Source organism: Paroedura picta, chromosome 9 (genome assembly GCF_049243985.1).
Source record: "Paroedura picta isolate Pp20150507F chromosome 9, Ppicta_v3.0, whole genome shotgun sequence".
Taxonomy (NCBI): domain Eukaryota; kingdom Metazoa; phylum Chordata; class Lepidosauria; order Squamata; family Gekkonidae; genus Paroedura; species Paroedura picta.
The window spans coordinates 20,847,654-20,859,423 of NC_135377.1; the positions used below are offsets into that span (position 1 = coordinate 20,847,654).

The 11,770-nt window shown below is 58.7% G+C and overlaps 1 protein-coding gene across 2 annotated transcripts; it reads right to left on the minus strand.

Annotated features, from left to right (window-relative positions):
• Positions 1-894: 894 nt before the first annotated feature.
• Positions 895-11,422, minus strand: OSR2 (odd-skipped related transciption factor 2). Of its 2 annotated transcripts, none has more exons than XM_077351815.1 (4): positions 10,974-11,422; positions 4,889-5,695; positions 3,394-3,493; positions 895-1,455 (listed from the first exon to the last, which is right to left on the minus strand). In XM_077351815.1, the coding sequence occupies exons 2-4, from the start codon at positions 5,626-5,628 to the stop codon at positions 1,273-1,275; spliced, it is 1,023 nt and encodes a 340-aa protein (XP_077207930.1). In that variant the 5' UTR covers positions 5,629-5,695; positions 10,974-11,422; the 3' UTR covers positions 895-1,272. The 2 variants fall into 2 exon arrangements, with proteins under 2 accessions (XP_077207930.1, XP_077207931.1); XM_077351816.1 differs by having other exon boundaries at positions 896-1,373.
• Between the last annotated feature and the right edge of the window lie 348 nt (positions 11,423-11,770).

Consider the following 11,770-nt stretch of genomic DNA (forward strand, 5'->3'; position numbering starts at 1 on the left):
AGGGCCACCGGCCTGGCGTCGGAAGGCTCCCGGTGTCTACGGGCCAGCTCCGAGGCCGCCAAGGCCCGGGGCCCCGGTTCTCCTCCCGCCTGCCTGCCTGCCTGCCTGCCTCTTTGCCAGCAGCACCAGCGGCGACGGCGGCGCTCTTGGCCGCTTTCCTCCTGTCGGCGGCCGCCCGGAGCTGTCAATTTCGCTCTCCCGGCAGCTGCCGCGCTTGGCCGGCCTCCGCTGCTCCCTCCTTCCCCCCCGCAAGGCCGGCGGCTGGGCCTCGGGCGGCGCCCGAGGACGGCTCTCCCGGCTCCCCAGCCGCCCTCCAGCAGATCCCCGCGGAGCCGGCGAGCGGCCGGCGGGGCCCGTCTCATCGCCGACAGGGCGGACGCAGTTGGTTCCCTTATCAGTCGCCTCTTCGGCAGGATAAAGTCCCTGTCTGCAGCCGCCCATCGCCGGCCCGCGTTCAAAGTCTAAGCGGGAGGCTATCGCGGGCAATCGGGAAAGAAGAGCCGATTATGGCTTCTGATGGCCAATAAGTTACTAATGAATTGCTGGGCGGGGGCGTTTCCCAGGCCCCTGTTCTTCTGCCTCCCCCGGCGGGGAGAAGACGCAGGTCAAGGGAACAGGCAGGCCAGGGAAGAGATTTGTGTCTCCTCCAAGAGAATGTGGACTGCGAGGCGATTTCCATTGTGTTTGATGTGCCCTGCTCCCCAGTAAATACACACACGGGGTTGTAGCCTTACCCAGACTGAGGAAAGTCTCCTTTTTACAGACGGGCAGTAAAAGCAAAACAAAGACTTGTTTAAAATCTGGGGACTCCTGTGGTTCATCAAAGGAAAGAAGGATTTGGGGGTGGGGGTGGGGAATATTTAACACAAATCAAACACCAGAGATTTCCCAGAGGGGAAAAGTTTTTTTGTCTCTTTTTTTTTATTTTGAAGTACACTTTTTAAAAAGACGTTTGCACTCCCAGATTTTGCTGCTGTTGTTACCAACGTGCATTTGGTAAGGAAGTAGGAAACAAACACAAGACACACAACCAAGTTCTGTACAGAGCTCTAAAATGAGCTGTAACATTATCTACAAGTGATCGGCCTGCGCTGGGGAGTGGGAAGACAGGTGGGACCAGCGGCGTCCCCTCCTCACTTTCCCCCCGGAGGGTCTGGCCAGAAGATCAGGCCCCTACCCGATCTGTGCCCCGTTGCGCCGGGCTTTAAAAGATTTGTCTATAGTCAAGTCCTGTAGCCAGAGTTAAGCTCCCTGCGGAGAATCTCGGCTGCTCTAGAAGTCCTGCCGCGGCGTGTGAGTTAGACTGTGCCTCCGCAGATCACAGTTTCGCCTGAACACTTTGCCGCACTGCTCACAGTTGTAGGGCTTGATGTCTGTATGGGTGAGAAGGTGAGTTTTCAGGTTACTTCTTTGATTAAAGGTTCTTCCACATGTGGGGCATTTGTGTGGAGATTCCTGTTCAGATTTGAAGCAAGCAAAGGATTAAGCCTTGACAAAACGACTCGGATTATCGAGCTTTCTTTTTCTCTTAAAAAATAATCTCTCTTTACTTATGCCACCATTACCACCCCTGTGCTTCTGGCCTCTGGCTACATTGCACAACAACGTCTCACCGAAAAAGCCGGTGATGGCAACCCTCGGCCGTCTTACTCAGAAGCAAGCGTCTTCTAATTAAGGCTGCAATCCTAGGCACACTTGCTGGGTATTAAGCCCCATCCAGCTTACTTCTGATTAAACATAAGTAGGATTAGGCTGCCCTAGCATTCCCAGCCACAGGTGCATTTACTAGAAAGTGAATCAGGTGGCACAGGGGAGAGCTGGATTCAGTTTCTCTCTTGGGCCGCCTGGGTGCAGATAATAATTTACAGGTGTTTGATCAGTTGCAGCAAAACTAAGCAGCCCTCCCACTAAGGACCAGCCAAACTGATTCCAGCAGGGGCTTCCCTAAGACACAGCTCCCTTCAGGAGAGGCACAGAGCCTTATGTCTGTGGCAGATAGAGTCGCACGACATAATCTGAGTCCAGCAACACGTTCAAGACCAATACGGTTTTCCAGGGTTGAGGCTCATTTCATATCCGATGAAGCTATCGGTTAATTCTGTTAATTCACAAAAGCTCCCAAGCCCCGGAAAACTGGATGGTCTTGAAGGTGCTGCTGGATTTGAAGTTTGTTTGGTGACAACCAACTCATATGGCTCCTCACCTAAAGCTATATTAGCCAAATCATTGCAAAGACAGGCTGCTCTAAAACAACACCCCCTCAAAGAGAAATTAATCAATTCGGACATATTCATTTCTTTGCCTAACATTCTTGGTAAGGATAAAATTGATACTGGCGGGGGACAGTCATACTGTCCCAAACTTCTTGCGTAGGGGGAGAGCATTAAAAAAAATGCTAAATCGTGGGGGGCATTCTTGCCAAAGTATGCTCAGGACTGTTACTTTAGGTGGAAATAAGGGCTACTGGGCTCAAAGAGAGGAGGCTTCCAAGGATTCTATGATTCTATGAAGCATTTGGATTACAGGGGCAAAAAATTAGAACCAAGATAGAGACATTTTACAGCCTGGTCCTTGGGATGTTTAGTTGGAAGTTAAGCCCCACTGCCGACCACAGGACACACGCTCTTCCCAAGCGTATTTTAAACTCACATTCTTATCTGCAAGGCCATAACTTGCTGTCAAGGTCAGTTCTTCCCACCCCATCACATATCAGGATCTCTGGGATCTACAGAAAAATGTTCCTCACTAATCCTTTGGCTTCCAAGAGATACCGGCCTCGGCCTCGGCCCTATTGGGGACAAGCTTTTGGCAGAACAAGCCTTTGCCATCGGAACATTTATACCAGAATGTGCTCCCTAATCTCCGTTTCATGGGCTGCCAGAATACTGAACGGACCAGAGCCTGTTCATGTTTAGTCAGATGAGAGTCCCCACTAAATTCGATGCAGCTTCCTCTCAAGTAAGCACCACTGGATTACAATTTTGTGCAAGGTTATCCAGAATATAAACAATCCCCACCATTTGCCCAAGGAATTAATCAAATTGACTTACACCCACGCACCCCCAAACAATGCATTACATTTATCTAAACAAGACATTAAAACTCCAGGTTTGTGTGAAAAGGGGGGTATTCAGATTGAAAATCAAAAATCGAACTCCTGATATGCTGAGGATTTCTTTAATGATCTGATGATGAGTACATAAGTTTAATTGTATACCCATTCAGTATCAAGAGCAATGCTCTTTTATTATTGCAACGGTTTGTGTTTTAGCACTCAGGTTATTAACTGTACGATGCCTCAAGCAGGACTCCAAAGAAGCATCCCAGAAATATTCTCAATAAACCTTTAAAGTCTGCAGTAAACTGGCTAAAAGTGATCCGTTCTAACCTTACCTGCATGTGTAAAGTTTTATGAACTGCTAGCGTCCTGGACTGGCAAAATCCTTTCCCACATTCCTGACATTTGAACGGTTTTTCTTTGGAATGGATATACCTGAAAGCCAATATAGGGGATTGGAATCAGTACTGGAAGACACCTTCCATTCCTGCAACAATCACAGTTTCACCCAACTCAGATCTCTCCGAAAATTATCCTCTGTGGTCAGATGAATTGTGCTGCACCTTTCCCCACTTCCCTCCTTTGACCTGGATGCTTTTCTGTCCTCCTTTCCTTCTACTAACACAAGTTGAATGAAAAACAGGGGCTGACATCTGTTTGACAGACCCAGAAGGATGGGAACAGGCATTTGTGTTGAGTTGGGGCAGAGGTTCTGCCAAGGGGAGGGGGGTATTTTTAAATTTGCCAATATGTTGTTGCTCTTCTGTATTAAAAAAAAAAACAGTACATTTCTCAGAATCTGCGGGAAGTATTTATTCAAGGAAGAATACCTCCCACTCTTGATCCACACTTGCTGCAGTGAGTCTGCAGAATTTTTCTGCCTCTCCCGCCCCTGCCCCCACCCCAGGTTTCTAAAAACAGCAACCCTGCTGAAAAACAGCATGAAGCTGCAGGGTCCCGGTTACAGAGCTACACTTGGCTTTGTTGCTTTTCCAAGCAGCATCCAAAAATGCGTAAGAGAGAGGCTGAAAAGGGAAGCGCAGGGCTGTTTGATTGGTGGCAGAAAATATTTCTTTTGGAAAGCGATCCCGGCTGCTATTCTCAGCTCCGACAGAAAACAAGTTCCGTCGAAGGCCACGGGGCTCCATTCCAAGTCAGTCAACCCCACTGAAGCCAATGGGATTTCCTGCCAAGGCAATCGTCCCCCTCCAGAGCAATCGAGCCGCCCCCGCCCTCCATAGTCACATTTCCCTGGAAATAAATCCTACCCGTCACTAAACGGAAGGACGTCCTTGCATTTATAGGGCGCTTCAAGTTGCGAAGCGCAACTCTATGTTCTCATCCCTGTTCGCCTTACGACGTCTTTGCAGGATGGGCACGGATTTATTATCCCCCCCCCCATGGGAGACTGCAGTTCAGACCCTGCTACAGCCCCTTCCGCGGATATTTTCAGAGGGTAGCCCTACAGTAGAACGGCTAGATTCCATTGCAGTGGTCCCCTAGGACAGGGGTAGTCAACCTGTGGTCCTCCAGATGTCCATGGACTACAATTCCCACGAGCCCCTGCCAGCATTTGCTCATGGGGATTGTAGTCCATGAACATCTGGAAGACCACAATTTGACTGACTACCCCTGCCCTAGGACACCCCCTCCACCCCAGCATTCCAAGGCAGGGCTTCACAGAGTCCAAGTCTCCCGGTGCCTGGGCAAGGCAGCTTTGGCTCTCGAAGGCTCGCCCCCAACCCCCATCGTGCTGGTCTGCAGGGGGCTCCCCGCCCCCCGTCTTGCAATTGCCCAGTAGCAGCGGCTAGTTGGCCAGCGGGCTCTGACCTGTGGTCGCGCAGGTGGTCCTGCCTCCGGAAGGCCTTGTGGCAGATGTCGCAGGTGTAGGGCCGCTCGTCCGTGTGGGTGCGCTCGTGGATGAGCAGGTTGTAGGACTTGGTGAAGTGGCGCCCGCAGAACTTGCAGATGAACTCCTTCTTGGTCTTGGACGGCAGCCTGCCGCGCGCCGGCTTCCGGTCCGGGGACAGCTTGCCCAGCGCCGCCGACAGGGGGCCGCCCAGCTTGGCCAGCTCGCCGTGCGCCTGCGCCGCCGCTGCCGCCGCCGCCTGGTGCGCCTTGGGCGGGTCGTCCTGCGTGGCGGCGGCGGCCAGGTTGGCGAAGTCGAAGCGGGGCCGCTCCTTGCGCAGGGCCGGCAGCACGTGGGCGATGGCGGCGGCCTGCTTGGGGTGGAAGAGGTGCGTGGCGAAGGGCAGCGCCGGGAAGGGGAAGCGCTCCACCAGGCCCTGCGCCGCCGCCATCTCGCTCAGCGCCGAGCAGCGGCTCAGCTCGGCCGGGCCCGTCGCGCCGCCCGCCGTGGCCGTGGCGGCGGTGGTGGCGGCGGCGGCGGCGGCGTAGCAGCCCAGCGTCCAGTGGTTCATGTGCATGGTGTGCACGGCGCTCAGGCCGTAGAGGCCCTGCAGGTGGTCCACGGCGGCCGGGAAGGTGTTGACGGCCTGCAGGAACGAGTAGTTGGTCAGCTGCAGCGACGGGTGCAGCGGGATCGGCGCCGGCAGGGCCTTGCTCCCCATCGTCCCGGGCCGGGCCTGGCCTGCGCTGGGCCTAGCGGACGGGCGCCTTGCTCCGGGAACGCGGCTCCTGCAGCAACACACGGGGAACAAGAGGGGAGGGGGGAGAGAGACGCGTGTCAGTTCGGAGCCCATGCACACGAGACGCGGAGGCGAGAGGAGGCGCTTGCTGCTGGCCAGCAGGAGAGGCCGGGAGATCAGAACGCCATGGAAGAAACCCGGGCTTCATAACCAGGCAGCTGTAAAGAAAGTCTTCACTAAGAAAAGGGGCTGTCTAATAAAGTGGGGAGCCGAAAACGACTGGAGAGCGCACCTGGCGGGCAGGGGCGTGGCCGGCCCCGGGCAGGTGTCTTGGGCGCGGCTGTTTCCGAGGCTGCAGGCTCCCTGCGGGTCCAGAGCCCAGGCCCCTCGAGGGCGGCAGCCTCCTAGGCCAGGCCGCAAGTAGGGAGGCAGGAGGCCCGGGTCAGTCCGACTTGCTCCTGACTCTCGCTTTCGGGCCTTCTCTCCGGGAGACGACGAGGAGGAGGGCGGGGGCGAGCGGCAGGGCCAAGCTGCCGGGCGGGCCTGGGGAAGCCGTGGCCCGCTTCCCGTGGAGGGCATCCAGGCAGGGAGAGCGGCGAGGGGACCCCCGTCCAAGCGTCGCGACGAGTGGTGGGAAGCCTCCCACGCCCGGTCTGCAGGCCCCGGCCTTTGGCAGCCCTGGGGAAGCCCGAGCGGCCTTGGAAGCGAGCTGGGCGCCTCCGTCCCGGGTCGGCGGGTTCAAGGCCTCCCCGCCTCCTGCGCTCCGCTGTGCCCGGGGCCAACCAGAGACACCCGAGGGAGTCCTCGGAGCTTAGGAGGAGCTGAAGGCCCTTCCCGGGGCCTGCGGTGTTCCTTCTCAGGCGGGAAGAGAGAAACACATTTCCTCTTTGGGGCGAAAAAAGAAATCGGAGCAAGGACTCCATTTTGTATTTTTAGAGGCCAGAACGGCTAAAAGGGAAGGGGTTCGGCGCAAAACACTTGAGGACGGTCGCTTCGGCCTACTGGGTTCCTGTTTGCTAGACAGCAGGTGCTCTGCGCCATTGGCCCTCCTTTGACACGGCGTTTCAATGAAACTGAACCAGAATAAAAACCGATATCCCGGGTCTAAGCAGGCCTGTGGAGGCCGAGGCGGAAGGATTCCAGAATCCTGCGTGTGTAGGATCGCAGCGTCCACTCCGCCCTCCCGGGTACTACTTCGATGACTGGCCTTTACTCATCAGTCCCTGGCCACAGGATCGTGGCCGGCGCCTGGCCTTTCTTGGCATCTTTCTCTGCAGCTGCAAACCTGCAGCCAGTGGCAAGCCACCCCTAATGCCCCTTGCCGTGAGAATCCCACGGGGTCGCCTCAAACCAGCCGCGACTGGGCGACAAACTCCTTCCCTCCCCCAAATTGCTGGCTGAGGCTCCCTCCTAACGCCTGGGGGGCAGGCCACCGACTCCCTCCCTCGCATTTGGAGCCCGGGCGACTGGCCCTGGAAAAGGCTCCGGCCCTTGCGCCCCGATCCTGCCGCCTCCGGCCGTGAGGTCTTGCCTCTGAATCGGGAGGGAGGGCGCCAGCGCCCCGGGCCCGCCGGCCGTCGGGTTTCTGCAGCTGGAGAAGGCCTTGGAGGCGCTGGGGTCGGCGGGGAGGGGGGTTGTTTGAAGCCGGCTGCCCTCTGCTTAATTGCGCCGGGCCGGTCTCCTGGGGAGAGAAACCAGGCCCGGGCCGGCCGCCGGCGAGAGCGAGGGCAGGCGGGAGCGCGCTTGCCCTCCAGGAGGCGTCTGGTCTTGACAGCTCTGCCCGCTTTATTCGATCCGGAAAGCTTATTTTTCTTCCGTCACCAACAACTCATTTATCAAGATAATTGAAAGAGAGAAAAGCAACACGTCGCCCTCCCTCTCGGCCCCGCCAGCGCGGCAGGTTCTAAATAAATCCAGAGGCCTTCCAGCTGGCCCGGCCCGGGTCGCCACCCAGGAGGACAGCCGGCCGAGTGCTCCTGTCTGCCCGCGGGCAGAGCCCAGCGGGGGAGGGCGGCTAAGGAACCCCTCCCTCCCCCGCGCCAGCAGCCACTTTCCCAGCCGCGCGCTCCTCCTGCAGCCGCACAACCCAGGCAATTCGGAGTCACTCCGGGAGCGGGAGAAAGGGAGCAGGCTGCTGATTGGCTCACACGTGGGCTTCACACCCCCCCTCCAAGTGGGCCACCTACCATGGCCGGTCCCGATTCTGGCAACCACGGACCCCCGGGGAAGGCGTGTGGGCCTGAGCGTGACCCCCCTCCCCTGCCTTCCGGAGTTGCGGAGGCCGCCCGTCTCTGCGCCAGGAGCTCGCCTCTTCCCTCCTCCGCTTGCTTGAAGGGCTCTGGGAGCCCGCGGGCAGCGCTTGGCGAGGCGGGTGGGAAACCGAACAAGAGGCCCTCCGAGCCGCTGGGCAGGGGGGGAGGGGGACCAGGGACAAGCTGCCGGGAGAGTCTGGCTCGGCCTCATGCGGCGCTTTCTGTCTCCCTCCCTCTCGAGGGCTGGCTCCCACCCACCCACCCCCGGGACGAGAGGAGCCCCAAGGCCTTCGAGGGCGCTGCTCTCCCTCCGTCCCCGCATCGAGGGCGCGGGCGTCGCGCCTGGCTGTGGCTGTTGGACGGGTCAAGGATCCTAAGCCAGCTCTGGGGGTCTCCTCATCTTGCGCCTTGCCGGAGGGTTCCCCTCAGCCCCCTCCAACGCCACTCTGCCCCCCAGCCCTTGCCCACCGTCGCCCCCCCTTCACTTCCCCAACAGAGAACCGCGCCAGTTTCGTAGGCGGGCCAGGGTCAAGGCGGGGGCTCTTTGGCTGGGGACGCATCTTTAAAATGACCATCACTCTTCTTCGGCTGGCCTTTCCTTGTCTCAGGGGATGGCCCATTTCTAGGGGGCTTTTTCGCAACGGAGGAGCAGAGGCTGCCCCAAAGGTGGCTCCGATGATATCACGGGGCGACAACATTCTGCGGGAAGGCTAATTGCCCTTGGGAGACCGTTTATGCACTGGAAGTTTCATGCCGGACTGCAGGCTGGAGTTTTAGTCTTGGCAGGTTGCCCCACCTCTTCTTGCACCCACATGGGGGAGCATTTGGCCCGGTGCACCTCATCTGCCCCCAATTTGTGTTCTTGCATGGAAGCTGGGGCAGTGAAGTTCCCAGTGCATAAACGGTCGGAATCTCTCCCCAAAGAGAAGCTCGCTTTTTCCAGGATCTGAGCTCCACTAGCAGCTTCCGTCCCGTATTCCAATCCTCGTGAGGCGCAACAGCCGCCCCCCCCCCCACCCGCTCCCTTCCCCCGCCCGTGCCCCCTTGCACCGGGCCCGTGGGCCAGGGGGTCACTTCAGTGCCACGGATTCCTCTGCGCGCTGCGCCTTCAGTTTTCCCTCCATCCGCTTTAAAAATGTCTCTCGGCGGCAGAGGGAGGCCGCTCCGCAAGCTTGTTTTAGTTCTGTCGGTGGGACCGCTGGCCTGGGGGTGGCCGGTTGAGGCCCTGGCCCGAAAGAGACTCCCGCTGGAGAGACCTGACATTACCCTCAAAGCAAAGCCATGGAGGGTGGGTGGAGAAGGCTGGGTGCCATGCTAGGCCCTTCCTGAGAAACCAGCGACCCGCATTCACAGATCTCCTTTTTCCTTCTAAAAAATGGATTATTCTCTATTGGGTTTCCTTCTCCGGCCGTTATTTCGTTTCTGACAAGAATGAGAGTGAAATATAACACAAAGTTATGTGTGTATCGTTTGACTGAAATTTGGATTAGTTTAAAAATGGAAACAGATTTTGTGTTTTCGCAGGCTCCCAAAAATACACTCCTTAGCCGCTCATTTGGGAAAGTGGACTTGGTTTTTTTTAGTAATAATTGTTGCTCAAAACCGAATCCACACAACTCAGCGCTAAAAACATTTTTTTCAGACGTATATCCCAATACACAATGGGGTCTACCAGCACAATTCAGACATTTTTTAAATTCTGTGTGACATTTTCCTAAAAACACGTGTTTAGGTCGTGCACCTGGGGGTGGGGGGGAGAAAGGTGATACTTCACACGAAGACACAGACTTTTAAATATATATATGTAAGGATAAGGATTTTTAAAGATCTATGATTATACTGACTCCTTTTAGACCTTTCAGTTTCCACCGCGCAGGGCGTATAGGCACAAAGGCCGGGGAAACGTCGGATCTTATTCCATATCCCGGACAAAACAATTACAAGCTTTCCCACTTCGTCCCCCAAGGGGACTGGTCAGAAACAGTTCCTTTCCCTGAAATCATTCCGACTATAATGCAAAGCAAACCCACTTAGGGGCCAAATTTTAGAACTCCAGAGGCGGCGAGAGGCAATTGGGCCCTTCCGCTCGTGTGTAGCCCTTTCCTTGGAGGGTTCGCTGGTAGTCAGGGCGCGACTGAAACACGGCTGTTATTTAGGCGCGCGGTCACTTCCCTTCCCACTCCGGATCCTTCACTGAATCAAAGTCTACAGAACGAGCTTGTTCCCGAGGTGACTCGGGGGAGGGGGGGGGTCTGGCGTTTCAAGTGTTCCTTACAAACGGAGGGAGGGTCACGTTGGCTTTGATGTGAGAGTGAAAGACCACGCCTGCCGCGTGTGGGGAGGGGGGGAGAAGGCCAGCTTCTAGCAGATGGAGCCCTTGTTGGGAGCTCTTGGATCGGAGATGGCATCGGCGCTCATTTGCCTAACTAAACGGAGGCTGCAGCCTGCGGCGGGGGCGCCGGAAGGATTCCCCGGAGCGGGTGGATAAAGAGGAGCAGGAAAGGGGGAAGGCGACACCCAGCCCGCTTCCCTGCTGAGGGCCCCGGCCTGCTCCACGTCCTGGAGGCCGCCCCCAGACCCGACGGAGCGGCCGAGAAGAGCCCGGTCGGGGCGGCCGACAGATCTGCCCCTGCTCGGAGGCGAAGGGCGGCCGTCCAAACCGAAAGTAAACGCGGGGCTCCTTCCCTCTCCGCCTGCCCGCTGGCTGAGCGCGAAGGCGAAGCGCCCTTCCACGCGGAGGCACGCAAGCCCCTCGGAGCGGCCGGCTCCTACTCCCGAGGAAGCGCGCAGAAAACGTCAGCCTTTAGCCCGATCCTCACTGCGGACAGGCGGCGCTGTAGGGTGGGTGGACCCCGTTCGCTCCGGCCTGCGGGGGGAGGGAAAGGGCGCCTGGGCCGGGCGAAGACAGAGCCCCCGACGGCGCGGGAGAGGCGGAGAGGCCGGTGGTGCCCGCGGGCTGGGCGCCGGGCTTCCTCGCGTCCGTCCCAGGGTCCCTTCCCGCCTCCGAGAAGCCGGCAGAGATGCCTCCCCGGGCAGGCAGGCAGGGCGCGGGACCGGTGCGGGCCGGCGACTTACCTCCCTCCCCCGGGCAGCTTCCTTCGCAAGCTCGATCTGGCCCGGCGCTCCTAGAGTCCTGGCCGCGACATTAGATCCACGCGGGACGGGCGGGAGACCCCTCCAGGGCTCAGCCAGGGAGCGTCGCGCATGTTCCGGGAGGCCCGCTCGGAGGGGTCGCTCCGCAGCGGCCGGCCGCTCCCGCTCTGCCGAGGTCTTCTCCGGCAGCGGGCCCCGTCCCTGGGCTGGCCGACCGGGCGGGCGGGCGGGCGGGCGGCGTCGGTGGCGTGGGGTGGCCCTGCGCAGCCCTCCTTCTCCCCGCGGCCGGGCTTCCTCGCGAGCCGCTGGCCTTCGACTCCGGCGACGTTTGGTCGGCGTCTGAGCCTCCCCCTCCGCGGTCCATCACATTTCAGCGGTGCCAGTGGCGTGGACCGCAGTCCCCGCCCGCGATCCCTCCCCGAAGCGCCGCGATTCGAATGTTCACGGCTCCGCGTTCTGGCCCCGCCCAACGCCGAACGCTCAGGAGCCGGGGAACGTTCTGGGACCGCCCCTGGGAGGCCCGCCCAGCCCCGCCCCGCCCCCGACCTTGCCGCTCTGTTTACTTGTGTTTGGATGGCAACTCGGCCTTGCAAGGCGCGGCGCTGGGTCCCCCCCCCCGCCCTCACCCCCCAGCCTCCTGGCGCGTTACCTAAAGTGACTTTCTCCTTTGAGAAAAGCCGGCCCGGTCATAACTGAGACCTTCCTCCCGGGACGCTTCTGTCCCCGGAGACACCGGTGGCAGGATCCTCGGGAGCGGTCTGCGACCCGGCTCCCGAACA